Source organism: Psammomys obesus, unplaced genomic scaffold (assembly GCF_907164565.1).
Source record: "Psammomys obesus unplaced genomic scaffold, mPsaObe1.curated_primary_1811, whole genome shotgun sequence".
Taxonomy (NCBI): Eukaryota; Metazoa; Chordata; class Mammalia; order Rodentia; family Muridae; genus Psammomys; species Psammomys obesus.
The window spans coordinates 1399406-1424757 of NW_026596225.1; the positions used below are offsets into that span (position 1 = coordinate 1399406).

The 25352-nt window shown below is 38.5% G+C and overlaps 1 protein-coding gene across 1 annotated transcript in view; it reads right to left on the reverse strand.

Annotated features, from left to right (window-relative positions):
- Positions 1-7356: 7356 nt before the first annotated feature.
- Positions 7357-25352, reverse strand: part of Gucy1a2 (guanylate cyclase 1 soluble subunit alpha 2) — a 245085-nt gene continuing 227089 nt past the window's right edge. The window contains exon 8 of the mRNA XM_055595813.1: positions 7357-7817. Coding sequence (XP_055451788.1) covers positions 7610-7817 — 208 coding nt within the window. The 3' untranslated portion in view covers positions 7357-7609. The remainder of the gene's footprint in view (positions 7818-25352) is intronic.

Consider the following 25352-nt stretch of genomic DNA (forward strand, 5'->3'; position numbering starts at 1 on the left):
AGCCAACATTAAAGATGGTTTGATCTTTTTGTCAATATTCTTTGCTAGTGACTACAAAAACCAATTTGACTGTGCATGCACCCCCAAACCAAGGTTAGTTTTTGGTTCAATGTGGAAATCTATACAAATCGAGTTTTGGATAATTTCTCATTATTTGCAATGCTTCAATATTTTGCTTTATTCTCTGGAGATAGTTAACTTACAATGCTTAGGGTGGGGAATAAGAGGCGTTGCATTCAGAAATGTTGGTGAAAACTCAGAATAAAGATATTTGTTAGCCTTGAAAATCAGTGACACAGAACAAGTCAGAATGCTTCCTGAAAAGCAAAGAAAGTAAAATCACTCTTAGAGCTCACTTTCTCTGGATGTGGAAACGCATGGATTCTTGTTAGTCAGGGTTGACGCACAATATTCTGTTGTTGTTTTTTAAATCCTAACAACTCTGAAGTTTATACACAAGTGAACTGACTCAGCATACTAAAATAATTTCTATGACTGATGATTGTACTGAAAAATAGGAGAGGACTTCTAAAATTTTTGACATAACTGAATATGCATGAAATAACCAGTTACAAGTAAGTGAGAACTCTCTGAGTGGTGATACCAGACCATTCGCCTCTTTTCAATAATAGGTAACAGAAAGAACACCTTCCTCTCACCGCCGGACCACTGTCAAATGCTCTGGAATTCCCTTCTTAGTGCCAGCTCTCTGGAGCCTCCCAGAGAAAGACAGTCATCCTGAGTATAGCTAGGCTGTTTTTCCGTTCAGAAGCTGAGTACTTGCTTTGTTAGTAGCCAGTGTGTAAGCTGAGAAAGTATGAAGCATGGAATATGGAATAGCCTCAAAGATTGATGGCACAGGCTTTAGGACATGAAACATTGCCAGACTTTGTGACTGAAGTTCACAATAAAAACAAACAAACAAACAAAAAAACCCAAAAGCAGTATATCATTCCTACGTCAGGGGTTGGGGGCATGCAAAGTGAAAAATAGTCTTCTTACTAAATGGTAGCTCAGCCAAACATGTTTGAAAAGAGAAAAAAAAAAAACTTTCTGTTTTCTACCCTCTGTACACTGACTATGTCCTATGCTAATTTCAGTAGGCTTTTCTGTGACATGAGGCAGAGCCAGTGTTCGGCCCTCTTTGTTTTGTAGATCCAGATGTTCTGACACTTCTATTTACCTTCACCACTATAACCAAGACTTACTCTATCTGCTTCCTTCAGAGAGTTGCTATTTATAGCTCTGTGAGCTTTTAATTACAGTTTTACTGAGACTCACAGGTGCTACAGTCCTGACACGATCTAGCTTGGGAGTTTTTTCTGTGAAACAAAACAAAACAAACAGATAGACAAACAAACAAACATAAAAACACAAGAGTAACACACAGCAAATTAGTTACCTGATATTCATTAAATCGAAATGTGTCTACAATGGAAAGTGCCTACTCCCTAACACTGTCTCTTCGAACAGTCTCTACGCCTTTAGAAATCTCTTTGCTCCTTTTCTATTCATACCTTTGAGACCTTAGAACACCAACACCCATGGATATCTTAGCAAAGTTCACTTGCTCAATCAGCTCTTCCAACTTACACTCTACTTCCATTTATTCATCCTTGTTACTCGCTGTGATAAACTACAGGGATCCAAAGATTTTAGCAATTTTACAAATAGTACATCAGTGTCTTTGAAAGAAATAGAAATTGCAGTAATATAAATTTAAATTACATAGCAGGCATAGTCTGATGGAAATGCACTAGCCGGATGTCTGCAAATCAGTAACTTCTGATTTGTATACTATTTATTCCGTTTTAAAAATCGAATTCACACCTTGTTGCTAATTTTGTGGTGGAACACAAAATAACTTTAAAAATTCCAAGCCGCCTACATTATTGCTCGTGGAAACCATGTCTCTATTTCATCAACGGCTTGGTAAAATGCACAGATAGGCATTATATATGGCATCATCACCATGGCTTAAATTATTGCTTGAAAGGTTGTTATAAAGTATTGCTAAGAAGTTGCTTTGAGGCAAGTATAAAATCCAGTGTTTGGTATACATAGTGAGATGAACCATTAAGTTAACTTGGTGTCTTTTTATAAAGACACAAGATTTAGAGATCACAGCAGTCTGAAGTAAGACTGTCATTTAAATACTTATTTGCATCCTAAACTCATTCTCTGTACCTCGGTGGCAAAGGTCAGCAAATGTAATGTACTGCTCAGCTTTGGCAGTAACTAAGAAAGTATCTTGTATACCTAACAGCCCTATAGTGAGCAATATTCATCCCTCATGCTTATCAGTGTTGACTTCCACCCCTAATGAGTTTGATGAAATCAGATCAAGTATTTGAAAGCAAAGCTAAAATTAAAATTTATGTTGGAAATAATGGCAAGAAACCTGAAGTGTTTAAATACTCAAAATAACTATAAATAAAGTAATATATTGCTATTCCAGTCAGCTTGTATTAACTTCTAGTCATTGAGATTGTATGTATGTTCTTCAGTAATCCCCAAATCTGGGTGTGTGTAGTGTTATCTAGAGTGGTTTTCTAAACTCAGATTCTTGGGTCCTACTTGTGAGACCTGCTAAAGGAGTTTCTTAAGGAAATGCCCAGTGATTCATACTCCTAGAACATTCTAGGTAATTCTTTTGGAGCCAGCCAGGCACTTTTAAGCAGACCAGCTGAATCGTTAAAATAGGATAGCAGGGGAGAGCAGTGAAGTACCCGACTACAGGCATGATAGGGTACACAGCATACTAGAGCAAAGACAAAGTATTCTGTGCATCCCCAAGTCCTTCCTAAACGGCATTCCCTTTAGACCCAAACAGCCACACGCACATGTGCGCCACGTCTATGAGACTCGTTACTTTATAAAACAGGTTGAAAGGATGTAGTCAGTTGTGGTTCTTCCTAATGTCTTGTTTCTCAATGAAAGGAAAGGGAGAACAAAGACAAAACAAAGGTGGCAAGACACCAGCAACTAGTTTCCAATTTTTTGAGGCAAGTGTGAGGAAGGAATTTTGCACACTATCTCAATAGACTCTGACAAGATTATGTTAAGCTATATAGACTATCAGCAGCTGTTCTTCATTCACCAACATGAGAATTCTGACCTGAGCCAACAGCTAAAGACATTTTACTCAACATAAATTTTGTTCCATCAGATTGATACAGCTTATGTGTGTATTAAGTTGGTTGTGAGTTAGGCACACTCATGTAAGACATGTTTTTTCTCTTACATAATGGATTTCAGCTATCATTTTCTACACAGGCTTACAGAAGTCTCTAAAATAACAGTTTTTATAACTGTAGATGTCCAATCTAATAACAGAAAGAACCAAAGTAAATTATAATGATGGTTCAAGTATTTGAATCTTTATGTTTTGTTGGATGAAAGGCCATGAGTGTATAATTAATTCCAAAGGAATAGTCAAGGGGTTGCACAAATTCAGGTTGTATTTTGAAGAAAGAGAAGTGCAGACACAAGTAATGGCTCCGCAGACAGCACACAGTCAGGAAGGTCGAATACTGTGTGGGTATATCTACCCTGGATCAAGCATTAGCAACTCTTTTTGTGTCTAAGTCTGGTTCAGAGTAAAGAAGAAATGATATTTGATGGACCCCAGACTCGAGGGGTTGAGATAGTATCTGGTGAGCACACAGAAGAAGAGAGGGTGAGGAAGGGATAACTAATATCTTGCTCAAAGAACATGACAACACAGAAACTTATGTCACTGTTTACTGTCTACCCTATACCTTTTTCAACATTCATTTCAGTCAGTCACAAATCCAAGCAACTGTCACTGTGGTGATGGTCATAATCTCCAAGTCCCCCTTAACACAACACAACTATAGACCTGCTTTTTTAGTCAGTACCAACACTGTTCTGTCAAGGTTCTGTAATTTCTGTGTGCCTTTTGCTTCTGTTCACTTTTGCTTTATTGCTATTGAAAAAACTTGAAAGCTTAAAAGCATTGGAGCAGTTGAGAATTAGATTTTGTTTAACTCATCAATGTCTTGTTTTGCTTCCTTTAAAGAGGCCCAAAATTTCACACTTTATGAAAATCTATCTCTATCCTGATGTCACTGTAAGAACTAATATGGGCTGGATCTACTGACCAGTTTTCCTGTTTTATGTATCTGGGTCTGTGTCAGAAGCATCAGCCACACCTCAGTGGACTCCACATCTAATATGGCATTGAAAAGGAAACCCCCACTAGTCTAAAATACACCAAGAGGAATGCACACAGAGGTAGATTTTAGAAAGCTGGGTCACAGACACCCTCCACCACATGATAGAGCTGGAAGGCCCAACCATGTTCTGAGACAACTTACTTTTTCACTGTGGCCACTTTTGCCTATTTACTAAAACCCATAAGACAGCTTCTATATAAGAAGATAATAACTATGTTAGGTTATTATTGTTGTAGATGGCAATTACCTTTCTGCCAGTGTGAAATGTTGGTAATAATGCCTAGTTGCAAAGCCCCTTTACTAAATTTGTGACCTGACCCAACATTCAAACCAGAAAGCTATAAGAGCCATGTTACAATGAAATCATTCTTTGTATGGTGAACTAAACATATTACCCCAATTTGCATTCACTTTGTTTCTATGGGCACTTTTCTAAGTTCCTTTCAACCTGAAACACTAAAATGTATACCATTCCTAAGAGTTGTAAGTTTATGGAAGTAACATAGAGATATTTGTCAATAGAATCACAACACTGTCTTGTATTTGCAGTTAATATTCCTAAAGTAGAACATATAAACTCTGCTGTGTAGGAAAAATGAAAGCATAAATTCCTCACCTTCTACCATCTATGACTGCAGACAGAACAAAGAAACTTTTTAACTGTGCCTCAGGAGCACATTCAGCAACAGTGTAACTATTATAGTAATTTCAAACAGTCTGGAAAACTCATAAAAGATTAGGCTGCTTCCTCAGACTGTCTTCAGAAATATAGATTATAGTGTTTGAAGACTATAGTTTCCTGTCAGTAATATATAATAGATTTCTGCAATGTTCTTTAAAGTGACATTTCTGACAGTGTAATAGCTATTTCCCCTCGATGTGAAATAACATAAATAAATACAGAGTTAGTGATGCTTTTGAAAACTGAGAATAAATGAACAAATTCTCCTTTTGAGCTTTATAACCAATCACTGAATAATAGGGTGGATTTCAAATGATAGGTTTTAAAAAATAACACTGGGTGTGTACATTTTTCATATATTTTCTTAAATACAGAGAGAATATTGTATTTAATAATTTCTGAGACAAATCTTTGCAAAAAGTATAGAAAGAGATTGAATGGTTCCTGGGAAATGCTTTTTCAGCCTTATGCTTTCAGAACATGCTTACTGAATTTTGAGTGATTGAGTGTATCACAATAAATACAGTTACTGCACCTAAGAGGCAAAAACGACCTTGGTGAGCATGGCTATCTCTCCATGTTCCTCCACAGTAAGGAGACTGGCAGCTTTCTTCAGGATTTTTTCATATGAGTACTTTTTAATATGAGCATGACTACTTTGTGTTTCTAGCTTATTCCTTCTACATTTGCTGACAATTCTTCCCTGCCTGTCTACTGTGAAGGAGGTCAGCTAATACCCGAGTTTCCTGAAGAAACTTACTTATAATTACTCTCTTAAGGATATACTAGAGTAACACAGTGGAGTGGAGTAGACACAGCCCTATGGCCAGCATTGCACAAACTGTAGGGTTCAGCCCCAGGGAAGCATCGCAAAACAACAACAACAACAACAAACAAAACAACTATGCTGGGAAAAGGGGTGGGACAGGTAACAGCTTAGAACCCGGAGAACATCCATCTTTCTTTCTCTCTATGAAGGTTGATGAACTAGTATCTCCATTATACCAGGGCAAGAACACAGCTCCAATTAGAAAGAGATTATGATTATAATAAGTACTTTGCTTAAGTTAAATGTTCACAAGTCACATACTTAGAGAACATAAAAATACAGATTAACCCTCACAGATTTCACATTGGAAATTAATATATAACTTATCTAAGTTGTGTCAGAAAATCTTTAATGCAACCCTAAATCCCTGATCAGGAAAAAAAAAAAAAAAAAAAAAAAAAAAGCATATTGACTCCAGTAAACATGGCTACTAGTGAGAATACATACTTGAGTAAGTAGAAACAGTCCGCTCCAATGTTTTCCACAGCAAATGCTTCCAGGTCATGAGACCCTTTAGAAGTTTAGGTTTTATATCTGATCCCAAATATGAAGATTTTGGCCACATTGTGCACTCCTAATTTCAGTGAGCCCTAATAACAGTTTTCATGCAGTGTCAGCTGTTGGTAACAGACCTTCAATTCAGAAGAACATGCGATGGAAACCTATCTCTCTATATATACGGCACTTGCTAGAGGTTCATGAGGTGATTCATTGCTTTAAAAGATTTGTAAAAAATGAAGAAGAATATAATTTTTAGAATCTCAAAACCATGATATTCAGGGTTTTCCTTTGCTTTGTGGTTAGCCAATAAGAAACAAGATTCTTGGCAAATTTCTTGACAGGTCTTTGTCAGTAACACTGGTATCAAGAATTTGCTTCTGAGAGTGGCAGTCAGTTCTTTGAAGGCATTGATCAGAGACACGAAGGGCAGTGACTAATACATCATTTTGTGAGATTAGGGAGCCATGTACCGTTGCAAACACCACCTACATTGGATGCTGTTTCTAAATTGAAATGCCCAGTTTTCTAAAGCGTTTGTTTTAACTGATATGTGTTTGAAGGTTACAGAAAGGTCTTTTCTGACTCTTAGTTACAGATAAAATTTCCTACTAGAAAATTTCATTTCCTCTGGATCCATGCTACATTAGGTAAATCTAAAAGATGTGTTTACCGAGCAGACACATGTTTTCTTGGCAGCTGATACCCTTAGTTACACATACTCTTGGTTCAAGCACTAATCTCAATGAGTGAAACTATATTAGATTAGGACTTTGGCATCACATAATATACTAACAGAGCAACAGCACTTTCTAAATACCTAATCATGTTGTGTGAAATGCAACTATCTGGAAGAAGATACACACAGAGATATATATAAAAATAGGTAATATCCCTAAAATATTTTGCTGAGTTATAGTTCTTCCTGCTTGTAAGTTGAACCACACTGCCATAATATATGTATGAAATGTCTATACAGGAAGAGAAAATTAAAGCATATTCCTTACCTACCAGTTCACTAAATGTAGGAATATATATTCAAAACTGGCTTTTGAAAGTGGTGCAAATATATAGGGAAAGATACCTGCATGGGTGACAAACAAGAAAACACAGGCTCTATTGAGTGGTTACTTTTGAAAGGGGGCTGTACTTATAAATAAAATATATATGACCAGAAATACTTATATGGATGGATACATCTTGTGTTTTCCTGTCCACCATCCAGCTTTTTTTTTAATTGACAGCAGTAATTCACCCTTTCAAGGATTATTGCCTGACATTAACACAAAAAACTTTATGTTCTTACAGAGCATTGGAAGAGAAACAATCTCTTCCTCCCCTCATTGGGACCCATGTTCTGGGTTTGTGCTTTTTGGAGGAGTCTTTGATGCACAGCAGGTCTCACAGGCTTGTCTCCCGGAGGAACATCGTGCCAATATTGTAAGACACCTTTTTTATTCTCGATGAAGACAGAGATGGCTTTGGTGGCTTTGGACCCGTCCTTAATTCCAGGAAATAGCAGACCCCAGGGATTTCCTTTGGGAAGTTGTCTGGAAGGTCTTCACGGGAACGAGGAATAAATGTGAAACTGTCTTCTCGTTTTAGTAATCTAAGAAAAAAATAAAATAATGTGAATGAAAGAGCAGGATATTGTAAAATAATATTAATATTTACTATTGATATATCTTTTACTATTGCTGCTGTTAGTCCTAAACAGCTGTATAACCAAATCACCACACGGAGACCATGATTTATTTAGTTAACCTAGAACACAATGCTGGGCAATAGTTACTCCATCCTAAACCTCCAAGCCCTCATAGTTTCCTAACATTTAGATTCATCCATTATACTTGCTTTTTGTGATATATTAGGTCCGGTTCATTTCTCCACATAGTTCCAAGACCTCTCCTGCTGCCTCTGTTCTCCCAGCCTCTGTTCTGCTACTTCTCCTCCTCCTCTGCCTCCCACTCCTTCCTCTTCTCTTGCTCCTCCCCTCTCCTGTCTCCTTCCAATTCCTTCCTCTCCATTGCACAACACTGTGGCTGGTTGTTCTATTTTGGCATGTTGACATAAAGTTGAGACAGGTGATGCTTGTCCGGATTGAAAACAGAGAGTGAGGAGAGAAATTATATTTGAATGAACAAGAATAAGGTGTATACATTCCAAAAGAACATTATACCAACAGCAGGAGAAATGGGACTACATGAACAGAAATTTTGAAAGACTTAGGACGCTCTCCTCCACCTATACTCAGAGGGGCTATTCTCCAACTGTACTCAATCTAACTCTGTTTTTGAATACATGTGACAGTCACAGATTTTAAAGATTAGGAAGTGTTACGATGCAGGTCAAAGTACTTCACATTATAACAATAGTATAAAAGTTATTATGGTATTTAAAATATTTCATAAAGTCTGGTTTCTTTTCTAAATAGCAGTCTTTAAAAAATATATGGCCAAGTTTGATTGTTCCAAAAAAAAAAAAAAACATAAGAAAACACAAAACAGGGGGCTTTATTTACCTAGTTTGTCTGTTTTGAAAATCTACCTAAATTCTAAACTTTTAAAAATATTTTACAGACTTTCAAAAAGCTTTGAGTATGTGTCTTGTGTTTGATATGTAAACAGATATTTAGCTTTGTCAAATTAATGACTCCAAGTATCTCTGATATTTGGTAGCATATTTCTAGCAAGACATGGTTTCCAATCAAAGATAGACAAATATCTTGGTTCATGTTTTCCTGTCTCACACAGAGACTTACATTCAGAATAGGAACAGTAGAGAAATTTTATTCTTTAAACTTGTTGAATTCAATTAAAAGTTCTGTTTAATATCCATATCTGAAAATACCACCGAACAGTTCAATTTAATTCAATAATTCTTTACAAATCACTTGATATTGTCTAAGTAATCCTCTCCCCCCACTCTTGCGAACACAGTATAAGCACTTCACAGTTTGCCAATAGAAATGAAAATGGAAAATAAATGAGAAGGAAAAGAAACCCCCAGCACAAATACACGATGATACAGCATCATGAAACAGTAGCTGCTGTAAGAAGACATGACACAAAAATAAATGAGAGAAATCCCAGAAGAGGAAATGTGAAAAGTGAGAAAACTGTAAGGAATTTGCAGATGAGAGGTTATTTTGAGAATTAAAGAACAATGTAAAGGACAATGCAGCTCATCCTGATGAGACCTGATATGATAGGGTCAGATGGAAGGGGAGGAGGACCTCCCCTATCAGTGGACTTGAAGAGGGGCAGGGAGGAATGAGGGAGGGAGGGAAGGTGGGATTGGTTGGTAATGGGGCAGGGGGCTACAGCTGGGATACAAAGTAAATAAATTATAATTAATACAAAAATAAAAATATGATTAAAAAAAGAAGTAAAGAATTGTAACTTCAAGTCCCTGAAGAAAGAAATTGAAGAAGATATCAGAAGATGGAAAGATCTCCCATGTTCATGGATCAGTAGGATTAACATAGTGAAACTGACCATCCTGCCAAAAGCAATCTACAGATTCAATGCAATTCCCATCAAATTACCAACACAATTCTTTACAGACCTTGAAAGAATGATTCTCAATTTCATATGGAAAAACAAAAAACCCAGAATTGTTAAAACAATCCTGTAAAACAACAGATCATCTAGAGGTATCTCCATCCCTGATCTCAAGCTGTACTATAGAGCAACAGTAATGAAAACTGCATGGTACTGGTATAGAAATAGACTGATGGATAAATGGAATTGAATAGAAGACCCATAAATAAACCCACACAGCTACAGATACTTGATTTTTGACAAAGAAGCTCAAACCATGCAATGGAAAAAAGACAGCATCTTCAACAAATGGTACTGGTCTAATTGGATGTCTACATGCAGAAAAATGCAAATAGATCCATAGTTATCACCCTGCACAAAACTAAAGTCCAAGTGGATCAAAGACCTCAACAGAAAACCAGACACACAGAAAAAGTGGGGAAGAGCCTTGAACTCACTGTCACAGGAGACATCTTCCTGAACAGAACACCAACAGCACAGGCTCTAAGATCAACAATCAATAAATGGGACCTCATGAAACTGAAAAGCTTCTGTAAAGCAAAAGACACTGTTGTCAGAACGATCCTACAGACTGGGAAAGGATCTTCACCAACCCCATTTCTGACAGAGGGCTAATATTCAGAATATATAAAGAACTCAAGAAGTTAAACAGCAACAAATCAAGTAATCCAATTAAAAAGTGGGGTACAAAGCTAAAAAGAGAATTTTCAATAGTGGAATATCGAGTGGCAGAGAAATATTTAAAGATATGCCCAGAGTCCTTAGTCATCAGGGAAATGCAAATCAAATTGACACTGAGCTTTCAACTTATACCCATCAGAATGGCTAAGTTCAAAAACTCAAGTGAGAACACATGCTGGAGAGAATGTGGAGAAAGGGGAACCCTCCTCCATTGCTGTGGGAATGTGAACTTGTACAACCACTTTGGAAATCAATCTGGTGCTTTGTCAGACAGTTAGGAATAGTGCTACCTCAAGATCCAGCTATACCTGTCCTAGGCATATATCCAAAATATGCTCAAATACAGAACAAGGACATTTGTTCAGCCATTTTTGTAGCAGCTTTATTCATAATAGCCAGAATCTGGAAACAACCCAGATGTTCCTCAACTGAGGAATGGATACAGAAATTGTGGTACTTTTACACAATGGAATATTACTCGGCAATAAAAAAGAAGGAAATCATGGAATTTGCAGGCAAATGGTGGGAACTACAGAAGATCGTCCTGAGTGAGGTATCCCAGAAGCAGAAAGACACACATGGTATATACTCACTTATAAGTGGATATTATAAATATAATATAGGGTTAACATACTAAAATCTGTAAAGTAAAGAAGCTAAGCAAGATGGAGGACCCTGGGTAAAATGATCAAACCTCACTCAGAAAGGCAAATGAGATGGACATCAGAAGAGGGCGAAAACAGAACAGGACTGGAGCCTACCACAGAGGGCCTCTGAAAGACTCAAACCAGCAGGGTATCAAACAGATGCTGTTGCTCACAGCCAAACCTTGGGCAGAGTGCAGAGAATCTTATGAAAGAAGGGGGAGATATATCTTATGAAAGAAGGGGGACTGCAGCTCCACAAGGAGAGCAACAAAATCAAGAAATCTGGGCCCAGATGTCTTTTCTGAGACTGATACTCTAATCAAGAACCATGCATGGAGATAACCTAGAACCCCTGATCAGATGTAGCCCATGGCAGCTCAGTATCCAAGTGGGTTCCCTAGGCAGGAGAACAGGATCTGTCTCTGACATGAACTCAGTGGCTGGCTCTTTGATCACCTCCCCCTGAGGTGGGAGCAGCCTTACCAGGCCACAGAGGAAGACAATGCAGCCATTCCTGAGGAGACCTGATAGGCTAGGGTCAGATGGAAGGGGAGGAGAACCTCCCCTATTAGTGGATTTGGAGAGGGGCATGGGAGGAGATGAGGGAGGAAGTGTGAGACTGGAAGGGAATGAGGGAGGGGGCTACAGCTGGGATACAAAGTGAATAAACTGGAATTAATATAAAAAATAAAAATGAAAAATTTTAAGAAGTAAAGAATCATATACACTGAATACAAAGGATGGATCTGAAGGCCAGAAACAAGGTTGTGAGCTGGACAAATGAGTTCCATGCCATTTCATGGAAAGCATTCCTGACTATGTTTGGGAGTGTGAGTTACGGCTAAGGCCATAGATTGGTACACATTTTTGAAATAAATAAAGAGCTTAGATTTTATTTGAAAGATATTATGGAGGGAAAAGAATCATTTTTTTCATAAAGATTACACATCTTCATAAATCAGGTTAGTGTTAACTGCAGCTCCATGCTACCATGTAGGAGATGGGATGGAAAAATGAATCACTTTCAAATGTCCCTACCAGGTAAAATTATTATGTAAAAATGATTGTTGACAATACTAATAATGATTACATTGTGAGCAGCCTATGGTTACTGAAATAATCCATAACTGTATATTTTTGATGGTGAAAGTATAAAAGAACACTTTGATTATAAATTGAAATATAGTGCAATGGTTTTATTCATTTGGGGCATGAGGTTAATTCTAAGAATTTGAAAGTCTATAAAGAGCCTGTCATATGTGTAGTAAACCTAAGGATGATCATATTCCCATCTGCTAAGTCTGTGGGGGGGGGGTGGAGAGTTCATAATAGATTGCTTCGCCTAAGGAAGCAGCAGGGGCCTGCTAACTATGAGTAAGCTGGATTGGACTAAACTGACAAGGCTAACGTGTAAGTAAGTAAATAGGAAAGTAAGATTAAGTGTGTAAGATAAGTCTCCACCACAAAACAGTAGAAGTGGGGACACTGATGGCGGTCAGATGCTGTTGCTTACTTTGCATTTGCATAGGTGTTCGCTCACTTGAAGGTAATGTCTAATCAATTACTTTAGAGGTAACACATTAAAAATCTCCCTTATTAGTTGTCTAGTTTAGCAGTGAATCCCAGAATGACTTTGCTAAGTAGAGCAGGCACCGGTGTGCTGTGTACCAAACCAGGACAGCAGCTAGTCTATACTGGTGTACTGCTTGCAGCAAAGACGGCCTTTGGACAGAAGAAAGTGGTGATACTATGGATAAGCTAACAGAATCAGGAAAAAAGTATTAGAGGAAATCTACGATTAAAATAAAGCACACATAGGATTAAGAAAGAGACTAGTACCTGAATTGTAGAATCATAACAAAATACAACAATAAAGTACATTACATGTATGTAATATTCAACCATATATTCCATCCTTTCCAAAGATCATTAAAGCTCAACAGTTAGGGGTTGTGTCTGTCTCTTTACATGGTCCATAGTTTGCTTCATTGTGCTCTATTTTGCTATAATTTATACTCTCTGATAATGAAGAACAAAAGTGTGTTATCTGTGAAACTACTTACAAAGCACCAAAAGAAGAGGGCAACAGCTACTTCAGATACCAGTACTTTTAAATAATTCATTGCATTTTGTATGGAAAGAAACTCTTGACAACACATTGCGCTCTTGGCATTTTAAGTAAATCTCATATACTATGCTAGAAATCCCAGAGAGGGCAGCTTTGGAAGATTTTATTCTTGTCCAAATAAACAATTTGGTATCAATAAGTGAACACAGTTTTAAATTTTAATAGTTGAAGCCACGGCACATAAAGTTAACCTGATTGAATCTCCTATGAGAGCCAGCACTTAGAAGTCTTTGAATGACTCCCAACAGAATATTCTGGATGACCTACTGGCATATTTGTGAGGAAAGTCAACAAAAATGTTTCACACACTGTGCTGGTCATGTTATGACTCATGGTACTGAATAAATCATCAAATGTGTGCATGGGAATTAGAAATGTAAACTGATTAAACCAGAACCTCTGATACCCACTGAAATTCTAAGTCCATATGCCTGGAATAGTTCTGAAACACTTCCTAACAATTCATTTCTTCAGCACATCAGGATTGATAAGAAAACGTATATTCTACATAAATCTAAATAAATCCAGCTGCTTGATGGACAATGTGGGACTTTCAAAAACACATACTTCGGAAACTGCACAACTTTTCAAAGTTTGATTTTTGAAATTTGTAGTTGTTTTGAATCAGGATATGAAACTCAGACATACCTCAGTGCTGCAGAAATGAAGCTGTTCTCTTCCTCCCTCAGATCTTGCTTTCATGCCCTTTCCACTAATTGCCCCAAGTTTTGTGCTCTACCTTACATCTTCCTTTGGATTTGGGCTTGAAGCTTATAATGATGTACATAGTACATAAGCCATTTACATTTTAATACAAGATTCAGGGTATTTTTTCAATGTTTAATAAATTTATTTGCCCTCTCCCCATTACTATGTAACCCACTTGGACACTGAACTGCCATGGGCTACATCTGTGCAGGGGTTCTAGGTTATCTCTACGAATAGTCCTTGGTTGGAGTATGAGTCTCTGGCAAGTTCCCTGTGTTCAAATTATCTTGTTCTGTTGCTCTCTTGATCGGCCTGCTCGTTGATCACCTCCCCCTGAGGGGGGAGCAGCCTTACCAGGCCACAGTAGAGGACAATGCAGCCACTTTTGATGAGAACTGATAGACTAAGATCAGAAAGGAGAGAACCTCCCCTATCAGTGGACTTGGGGAGTGGCATGCATGCAGAAAGGGGAGGGAGGGTGGGATTGGGATGGGAGGAGGGAGGGGCTTATGGGGGGGATAATGAAAAAAAAAAGAAAAAAGAAAGCTCTTTTTACAGAAAAAAAAAAGAATAAATAAATAAATAAATAAATTTATTTGCAAAGTTGGAAACACCATTTCTTTAGGACTATTTTTCTCTATTGCAACAATTCTTTTCTTTATTTTTAAAATTAATTTATTTTTTGTTAATTAAAATTTGTTCATTTTGTATCCCAAATATAGCCCTCTCCCTCATCCCTTCCCATTCCCACCCTTTTTCCCATGCCCCTCCCCAAGACCATTGATAGGGATGGTCCACCTCCTCCATCCGACCCTGATCCTAGGTCTCATCAGGACTGGCTGCACTGTCTTCCTCTGTGGCCTGGTAAAGTTGCTCCCCCCTCAGGAGGAGGCAGTCAAAGAGCCAACCACTGAGTTCATGTCAGAGACAGACTCTGTTGCCCTTACTAGGAAATCCCTCTTGGACACTGAGCTGCCATGGGCTACATCTGTGCAGAGTTCCCATGATTTGCCTGTAAATTTCATGATTTCCTTGTTTTTAATTGCTGAATAGTATTCCATTGTGTAACTGTACCATAATTTCTGTATCAATGCCTCAGTTGAGGGACATCTAGGTTGGTTCCAGCTTCTGGCTATTACGAATAAAGCTGCTATGAACCCATGGTTGAGCAAATGTTGTATACTTGAACATATTTTCAATATATGCCTAGGAGTTGTATAGCTAGATCTTGAGGTAGCACTATTCCTAATTGTGTGAGAAAGCGCCAGATGATTTCCAATGTGGTTGTACAAGTTTGCAATTTGCATTCCCATCATCAGTAGAGGAGGATTCCCCTTTCTCCACAACCTCTCCAGCATGTGTTCTCACTTGAGTTTTTGATCTTAGCCATTCTGCTGGGTGTAAGGTGAAATCTCAGGGTCATTTTGATTTGCATTTCCCTGATGACTAAGGACATTGAGCATTTCTTTAAGTGTTTCTCTGCCATTTGATATTCCTCTATTGAGAATTCTCTGTTTAGCTCTGTACCCCATTTTTTAATTAGATTACTTGATTTGTTGCTTTTTAACTTCTTGAGCACTCTATATAGTCTGGATATTAACCCTCTGTCAGATATAGGGATGGTGAAGATCCTTTCCCAGTCTGTAGGCTGTCGTTTTCTGATGACAGTGTCCTTTGCTTTACAGAAACTTTTCAGTTTCATGAAGTTCCCTTTAATGATTGTTGATCTTAGAGCCTGTGCTGTTGGTGTTCTGTTCAGGAAGTTGTCTCCTGTGCCAATAAGTTCAAGGCTCTTACCCACTTTTTCTTCCAAAAGGTTTAGAGTGTCTGGTTTTCTGTTGAGGTCTTTGATCCACTTGGACTTTAGTTTTGTGCAGGGTGATAACTATGGATCTATTTGCATTTTTCTGCATGTAGACATCCATTTAGACCAGCATCATTTGTTGAAGATGCTATCTTTTTTCCATTGTATGGTTCTGACATCTTTGTCAAAAATCAGTTGTCCATAAGTATGTGGGTTTATTTCTGGGTCTTTTATTCAGTTCCATTGATCCACCAGTCTGTTTTTATGCCAGTACCCTGCAGTTTTTATTACTGTTACTCTATGGTACAGCTTGAGATCAGGGATGGAGATATCTCCAGAAGATCTTTTTTTTTTTTTCATGGCACAACTTTTTATTGACTGTACATACTTGGGGTCTCACAGAACACCAGCCATGCTACAGGTATTTATTAAAATTCTCAGACACTCCTTTGTGAAATGCCCAAGAGCATAGCTGAAGGGCACACCTCTGAGTTTCTAGGAGGTTCTAAACACTCCTGAGGCAGTAAGTCACATTTGTTCTGTGTTATGCCTAAAGCCTGATTTACAATGTTTATATTTATGATGTATACTAAAAACGTTGAAAAATAATGTGACAGTCTTTTTTTTAAACTTATGTACTTCTTTGAAAATTTTACAAATATTTTACTATGTAAAGGTATAATACTACATTAAAAATACAAATATTTTACTATTTTTAATATAAGTATTTTACTATTTAAAGGCATATTATACCTTTTTTAATTAATTACACTTTATTCACTTTGTATCCCCCCATAAGCCCCTCTCTCCTCCCCTCCCGGTCCCACCCTCCCTTCCCCTTCTTCACGCATGCCCCTCCCCAAGTCCACTGATAGGGGAGGTTCTCCTCTCCTTCCAGAAGATTTTTATTGTAAAGGATTGTTTTCTGGGTTTCTTGTTATTCCATATGAAGTTGAGAATTGTTCTTTCAAGGTCTGTAAAGAATTGTGTTGGTAATTTGATGGGAATTGCATTGAATCTGTAGATTACTTTTTGGTAGGATGGTCATTTTCACTATGTTAATCCTACTGATCCATGAGCATGGGAGATCTTTCCATCTTCTCATATCTTCCTCTAATTCTTTCTTCAGAGACTTGAAATTTTTTTCATACAAGTCTTTGACTTGCTTGGTTAGGGTTACACCAAGGTACTTTATGTCATTTGTGGCTATTGTGAAGGATGTTGTTTCCCTAATTTCTTTCTCAGCCCATTTGTCTTTTGTATACAGGAGGGCTACTGATTTTTTTTTTGAGTTAATTTTGTAACCAGTCACTTTGTTGAAGGTGTTTATCAGCTCTCAGAGTTCCTTGGTAGAAATTTTGGGTTCACTTAGGTATACTATCATATCATCTGCCAATAGTGATAGTTTGACTTCTTCCTTTCTAAACTGAATACCCTTGATCTTCTCTAATTGTCTTATTGCTCTAGCAAGGACCTCAAGAACTATGTTGAAGTGATACAGAGAGAGTGGGCAGCCTTGTCTTGTCCATGATTTCAGTGGGATTGATTTAAGTTTCTCTCTGTTTCGTTTGATGTTGGCTATAGGCTTGCTGTATATTGCCTTTACTATGTTTAGGTAGGTGCCTTGTATCCCTGATCTCTCCAGGACTTTGAACATAAATTAATGTTGGATTTTATCTAATGCTTTTTCAGCCTCTAAAGAGATTATCTTGTGTTTTTGTTTTCTTTCAGTTTGTTTATATGGTGGGTTTCATTGATAGATTTCCATATATTGAACCACCCTTGTATACCTGGGATGAAGCCTACTTGGTCATAGTGGATGATATCTTTGATGTGTTCTTGGATTTAGTTTGTGAGTATTTTGTTGAGTATTTTTGCATCAATGTTCATAAGGGAGATTGGCCTGAAAATTCCCTTTCTTTGTTGGGTCTTTGTGATGTTTGGGTACCAAGATGACTGTGGCTTCATAGAATGAGTTTGGTAGTGTTCCTTCTGTTTCTATTTTGTGGAATAGTTTGAAGAGTATTGGTGTTAGCTCTTCTTTGAAGGTCTGGTAGAATTCTGCTCTGAAACCATCTGGCCCTGGGCTTTTTTTGGATGGAGATTTTTGATGACAGCTTCTATTTCCTCAGGGGATATAGGACTATTTAATTTATTTACCTGGTCTTGATTCAGTTTTGGTAATTGGAATTGATTAAGAAAATTGTCCATTTCATTTAGATTTTCAAATTTTGTGGCATATAGGCTTTTGAAGTAAGACCTAATGATTCTTTGGATCTCCTCAGTGTCTGTTGTTATGTCCCCCTTTTCATTTCTGGTCTTGTTTATTTGTATAGTGTCTCTCTGCCTTTTAGTTAATTTGGCTAAGGATTGTCTATCTTGTTGATTTTCTCTTGTTTTCATTGATTTTTTGAATTGTTTTATTTGTTTCTAATTTATTGATTTCAGCCCTGAGTTTGACTATTTCCAGCCATCTACTCCTCTTGGGTGTCTCTGCTTCCCCTCTCCCCAGGCCTTTCAGGTGAGCTATTAAGTTGCTTGTATGAGATGTTTCAAGTTTCTTCGTGAAGACACTTAGTGCTTTGAATTTTCTCCTTAGCACTGCTTTCATTGTGTCCCATAAGTTTGAGTATGTTGTGCCTTTATTTTCATTGAATTCTAGGAAGTCTTTAATTTCTTTATTTCTTCCCTGACCCAGTTGTCATTGAGTAGCAATTTGTTCAGTTTCCATGTGTGTGTAGAAATATCTGCTGTTGTTCAGGTCAAGCTTTATTCTATGGTGGTCTGATAAGATACAAGGGATTATTTCAATCTTCTTGTATCTGTTGAGGTTTGATTTGTGACCAACTATATAGTCTATTTTGGAGAAGTTTCCATGAGGTGCTGATAAGAAGGTAAATTCTTCTATGTTTGGGTGAAAGACATTGTGTAGATGTCTGTTGGGTCCATTTGATTCATGACCTCTGTTAGATTTACTGTTTCTCTGTTTAATTTCTGTTTTGTTGACCTGTCCCTTGTTGAGAGTGAGGTGTTGAAGTCTCCCACTATTAATTTGTGGTGATATATGTGTGGTTTAAGTTTTATCAATGTTTCCTTTACAAATGTGGGTCCCCTTGTATTTGGTGCATAGATGTTCAGAATTTGTGATATCTTCTTGGTGGAATTTTTCTTTGATGAGTATGAAGTGACCTTCCCCATCTCTTTTTATTAATTTTGGTTGAAAATTTATTTTATTAGATATTAGAATGTCTACTCCTGCTTGCATCTTGGGTCCATTTGCTTTGGAAACTGTCTTCCAGTCCTTTATTCTCAGGTGATGTCTATCTTTGTGACTTAGGTGTGTTTCTTGTGCGCAACAGATTGTTGGGTCTTGTTTATGCATCCTTCTGTTAGTCTGTGTCTTTTTATTGGAGAATTAAGTCCATTGATGTTGAGAGAGATTACTGACCAGTGGCTGTTAGATCCTTTGATTTTGCTAATGGTTGTAGTAGTGTATCTGTGTGCTTGGTTACTTTTAGTTTTGCTGCAGTGAGGTTTTTATTTCCTGTGTTTTCCTGACTATAGTTAACTTTCCTGGGTTGTATTTTTCCTTCTAATATCTTCTGTATGGCTGGATTTGTGGGTAGGCATTGTTTAAATTTGTTTTTGTTGTTGAATACCTTGTTTTCTCCACCTATGATGACTGAGAGTTTTGCTGGGTATAGCCTGGGATGATTTCTGTGTTCTCTTAGAGCCTGCATGATATCTGTCCAGGGCCTTCTGTCTTTCATAGTCTCTGTTGAGAAGTCAGGCATGATTCTGATAGGTTTGCCATTAAATGTTATTTGGCCTTTTCTCCTTTCAGGCTTCAGTATTTTTTTTCTTTCTTCTGTATACTTACTGTTTTGATTATTATGTGGCGAGAGGGTTTTCTTTTCTGGTATAATTTATAAGGTGTTCTGTAGGCCTCATGTATGCTTATAGGCCTCTCCTTTAAGTTGGCATAATTTTCTTCTATGATTTTATTGAAAATATTTTCTGGCCCTTGGAGACAGGAATCTTCTTTTTCCTCTATTCTTATTATTCTTAGGTTTTGCCTTTTCATGTTGTCTTGGATTTCTTGCACGTTTTGTGTCATGAATTTTTTTAGATTTAACATTTCCTTTGATGGATACCTCAATTTCTCCCATTGTATCTTCCACACCGTAGATTCTTTCTTCCACCTCTTGTAGTCTGTTGGTTATGCTCACCTCTGTAGTTCCGATTTTCTTCCCTAAGTTCTTCCTCTCCTGATTTCCTTCATTTGTGTTTTCTTTAATTTTTTCAATTCTATTTTCAGATCTTGAACCATTTTGTTGTTTTCCTTCACCTGTCTGGACCTGTGTGGTAACTGTGGTCGCTGGTAGTCAAGGAAGCTCTCCTCTCACCAGGAGAAGTCTTGGATACAGTTGCCCTGCCACTGCGTGGTCTTACTCTGAATTCAGTGGACTGTAGCTGCTGCTCTTATACTGTGTTTGAAGAAGCAGGGAGCCCCGCAGTTTGGTCAGTTTAGCTAGGGAGACAGGTTGTGCCTTGGTACAGTGTTTGGAGCTGATCCAGTGGATCCCAGGCTTCTGTAGGTCTGAGGCTGGAGCTCTGTGCCCCAGTACCCAAGTGGTAACCAGTGGCAGGTGAGTGTAGCACTCATGCCTGTGTCAGTAGGCTATAGCCTGGAGCCTGAGTGAGCCCAGAAATTTTTCCAGAGCTAAGTGTCCTGAGGTGAGACCTGATGTTTTCCCCACCGTGGGGTTTTCTCCCAACATGGAGACCCAGTCTGTAGTGTTTTGTGGTCTACAGTTCAGTCTGGGATGGTGAGTAGAGCACACAGGCACTGGCAGCTGGGCGCCTGTAGAAACTCAAGTTCCTGAGAACTTTTCAGGGGCAGGAGTGTTCGGCTGAGCAATCTGAGGTGGGACCTATTTCCCTCACGGTGGAATTTCCTCTCAAGAGCAAAACCCAGTCTCTAGTGCCCTGGGGTCCACAGTTCTGTCTGGAACAGTGAGTCAGGCATGCATGCAGGTCTCTGAGCTGGCAGCTGATTGCACGCTGGACTCTGGGACTTTTTCCAGAGATTGTCTGGGTGGCCTTAGGTTGGTCCCAGTTGCTTCCTTCACTGTGGGGTTTTCTCTCAACTGGAAATCCCAGTCTCTGGTGTTTTGGTGCCCACAGTTCAGTTTGGTACGGTGATCAGAGCACACAAGGCATGTGGTTCTGGACTGGCGACAGAGTGCCTGCTGGGACCTAGGAACTCTTCCAGGGTTTAGCTTCCAGGGTGACCTGAGAATAGACCCTATTGTTTCCCACACTGCGTGGTTTCCTCTCACCTGGGAAACACAATCGCTGGTGTTTTAGGGCCCAGACTTCGGTCTGTTGGTCGCTGTGTAGTCACTGCTGTCCTGCTAGTCGCTGTGTAGACACGATGTCCTCCTGTCGCCGCCATCCTGGATCTGTTTTTGTTTGTTTTGTTTTGTTTTAATACTTGATGAAGTATTATCATCATACCTTTCTTTATTTTTTCCTGAAGATTATTTTTTCAAAGGATATGTTCTGATCGTGGTTTCCCTCTCCCACAAACCCGTCAATGCTCATCCATCTGACTCCATGCCTTCTTTCTCCCTTACGAGCACATGTCCAGGTCAGCTCCCATTCTTAACCAAGAAGCTATCTCCAATTGCAAAGGGAAATTATCTGCAAAGGGAAATTAGTTTTCTCCAATGGGCTCTCCCCAAAGATCTTAACCACCCTTAAGGTCGGCCTCACGTTCAGCAGTAGAAGGCCAATACCAAATGAACTCAGTGGTATCTTTTGTAGTTCATTGTCTCATATCACCTTCTGGGGCTGTCTTACTTGTCTTTGGCTTGTATATTGCAGTTCCTCATTTTGTATTTTTAAAGGTTTTATTTTTGTATGTGGATATGTGTTTCTTGTGCCTCCACAATTTTTTTTTTTTTTTGGTTTTTATAGTCCCCACTGTTTCTTGCTATTTTGTTTTGCTTTTTTTCTTTAATGTCAAAGGCATTGAAAAAAATGGTGCCTTCATTTGCCTCATTTTCAAGCTTCTTTCTACTACTTAAATGTGATGTGTTAATTAACCAGCCATAGACAGCTCAGATAAGAGCTAGGTCAAAGACAGGCCTTGGATATGTTAAAGAACAAATCCTAAAGTGCTACTGATATTAATGAATCAGCCCTAAACGATTAGCCCCACTAGCACAGAGTTATAGCCTAGTGAAATGATGCAAAAGTTGAAACTTTGGCTCCTGTCTTCAAGCTTAGCAGAGAACCCTTTACAGTGTCAGGGTTTACCCCTTTACTCTTGCATCAGGTAAGGTCTTTGGTTGTGCTGGCACTGGTTGGACATTCCCTCGATCTCTGCTCTATCTGCTCTATCTTTATCTTGAAGGCAGGGTCAATGTGGGGTTGAAGCTTTTGTGGAAGGGTTGGAGTTCCCTTCCCTCTGCCAGGAGACTAGTCTACTTAGCAGCTGTCCTCTTCAGTCTCTATCTACTTAGCAGCTGTCTTCTTCAGTCTCTATCGCCTCTGCTACTAGAAGTCACTACTTGAATCCCCTTAGTATCCTCCCAGACAGAGTTGTCCTCTGAGAGACTCTACCCCCCATGACCTCCAAACGATGCTGAGAATCACAGATAAACATTGGAGGATGCTTAAGGAGTCTTGTGGGAAAGTAGGAGAAAAGACAAAAGGACCTGGAAATGACAGGAGCTCTATAAGATGACCAACAGGGCCAACTAACCAGTTTACTGTTAGTTTGCTGAGACTGAAGCATCAACCAGGGACCATGCATGAACTTGACTTAGGCCCTCTACAAAGATATAGCAGATGGAGAGCTTAGGCTTCATGTGGGTCCTCTAGTAAGGGAAGTGGAGACTGCATCAGACAAGGACTTTCCTACAAGCTTTTTGATCACTTCCTCCTGGCAGGACTGCCTTACCAAGCCACAGGGGAAGAGGACATATTCAGTCCTAATGCAAATTGATGAGCTGCGGTGGATGGGAAAGGGAGCTCCCAGTTTTCTGAGGAATAGGGGAGGGAAAGGGTGGAGGGTGTGACTGGGAGAGGAGGAGGAATGGGTCTACAACCAGGATGTAAATTAAATTAAAAAAAATCAATTAACCATTTCCCGAGAACCACCCTGATCTGCACTTCCCGAGATTAGCACAGATCAGAGAGTAGGAGGTAAGAGATCTCAGAAAACAGTGGCAAGGTCTGCCCAGGGCCCTTTGTGCTCCACTTCCTCTGAGCACCTCACACCTCAGCTCCCCAGCCTACAGCATTTCCAGGGACCCTCCTCTATCTGAAGACCCCCAGACTAACACGGTTCAGGAAGAAGCAGGTTAAAGCTTTCACCCTCATCTACTCACCTGTCACAGCCTGTCAGTCACACAGGGTCATATGACAGCACCAAACCCCAGCTATCATACCACAGCATATCCTGAGGTAAGCAAACACACACACACACAAAATCTTAAAATCTGAAGTTATAAAAATTATAGAAGCCTTAAAAGAAGAGAAAAAAAGCCTTAAAGAACTGCAGGGAAATACAACCAAACAGGTTAAAAAATTGAATAAATCCCTTAAAGAAACACAGGAAAATATAATCAAACAGATGAAGGAACTGTGTAAATCCATTAAAGAAATATAAGAAAATACAACCAAACAGGAGAGGGAAAGGATTAAAACTGTCCAGGACCTATAAAATGGAAATAGAAGCAATAAAGACAACACAAACAAAGGCAATCCTGGAGATGAAAAACCGAGGGAAGAGAACAGGAACTACAGACATAAGCATCACTAACAGAATACAAGAGATGAAAGACAGAATCACAGGTGTAGAAGATATGATTAAAGAAATCAATATACCAGTCAAAGAAAATTTTAAATCTAAAAAGTTCCTGACAATAAACATTCAAGAAATCTGGGACTATATGAAAAGACCAAACCTAATAATTGTAGGAATAGAAGAAGACTCCAAACTCCAAGGTCAAGAAAACATTTTCAACAAAATCATAGAAGAAAACTTCTCCAATCTAAAGAAAGAAATGTCTATAAACATACAAGAAACCTACAGAACATCAAATAGATTGGACCAGAAAAGAAAAATCCTCCTGTTATATAATAAAACATTAAATGTACGGAACAAAGAACAAATATGAAAAGCTGCACGGGAAAAAGGCCAAGTCACATATAAAGGTAAACCTATCAGAATTACACCTGACTTCTCAGCAGAAACTTTAAAATCCAGAAGGGCCTGGACAGATGTCATACAGATGCTAAGACAGCACAGATGTCACCCCAGACTACTATACCCAGCAAAACTTTCAAGCAACATAAATGGATAAAACAAGATATTCTATGACAAAACCAAGTTTAAGTAGTACCAGGCCACAAACCCATCCCTACTGAAGACACTAGAAGGAAAACACCAACCAAAACTGGCTAACTGCTAACTACACCCAGAAAAACACAGAAAACTACCCCACAGCTGCAAAACCGAAAGAAAGGAAGCACACACACACAGTCTACCACCACCAACATCAAAATAACAGGAAGTAACAACAACTGGTCATTAATATCTCTCAACATCAATGACCTCAATTCCCTAATAAAAAGACACAAGCTAACAGATTGGATGTGTAAACAGGACCCATCATTAAGTTGCATAAAGGAAACACACCTCAGCAATAATGATAGACATTACCTCAGAATAAAGGGCTGGAGAAAGGTTTTCCAAGCAAACAAACACAAGAAACAACTCTGTGTAGCTATTCTAATATTTAATATAATAGACTTTCAACCAAAATTAATCAAAAGTGATGGGGAAGGGCACTTCATACTCATCAAAAGAAAAATCGACAAAGATGACATCTCAATTCTGCCCCAAATGCAAGGGCACTCACATTTGCAAAAGAAACATTTACTAAAAGTTAAACCACATATTGAACCCCACACATTATTAGTAGGTGACTTCAATACACCTCTCTTACCAATGACAGATTATTGAGATGGGAAGTAAATAGAGAAATAACAACACTAATCAACTTATGAGTCAATAGGACATAACAGATATCTACAGAACATTCCATCCAAACACAAAAGGATATACCTTCTTCTCAACACCTCATGGAACTTTCTTCAAAACTGACCACATACTCTGACACAAAGCAAGCCTCAACAAATACAAGAATATGGAAATAACACCTGAATTAAAGCTAGACTTCTACAATAAAAGAAACAATAGAATGCCTACAAACTCATGGAAACTGAACAACTTTCTACCTAACAACCACTGGGTAAGGGAGGAAATAAATAAATTAAAGACTTTCTAGAATTTAATGAAAATGAAGGTACAATACAACCAAACTTATGGGACACAAAGAAAGCAGTGCTAAGAGTAAAGTTCACAGCACTAAGTGCCTTTATAAAAAAGGCGGAGAGAGCTCATACTTCAACTTAGCAGCTCACCTGAAAGCTCTAGAAAAAAGGAAGCAAACACACCAAAGAGGATTTGACAGCAGGAAATAATCAAACTCGGGGCTGAAATCAATAACAGAAACAAAGAGAACAATACAGAGAA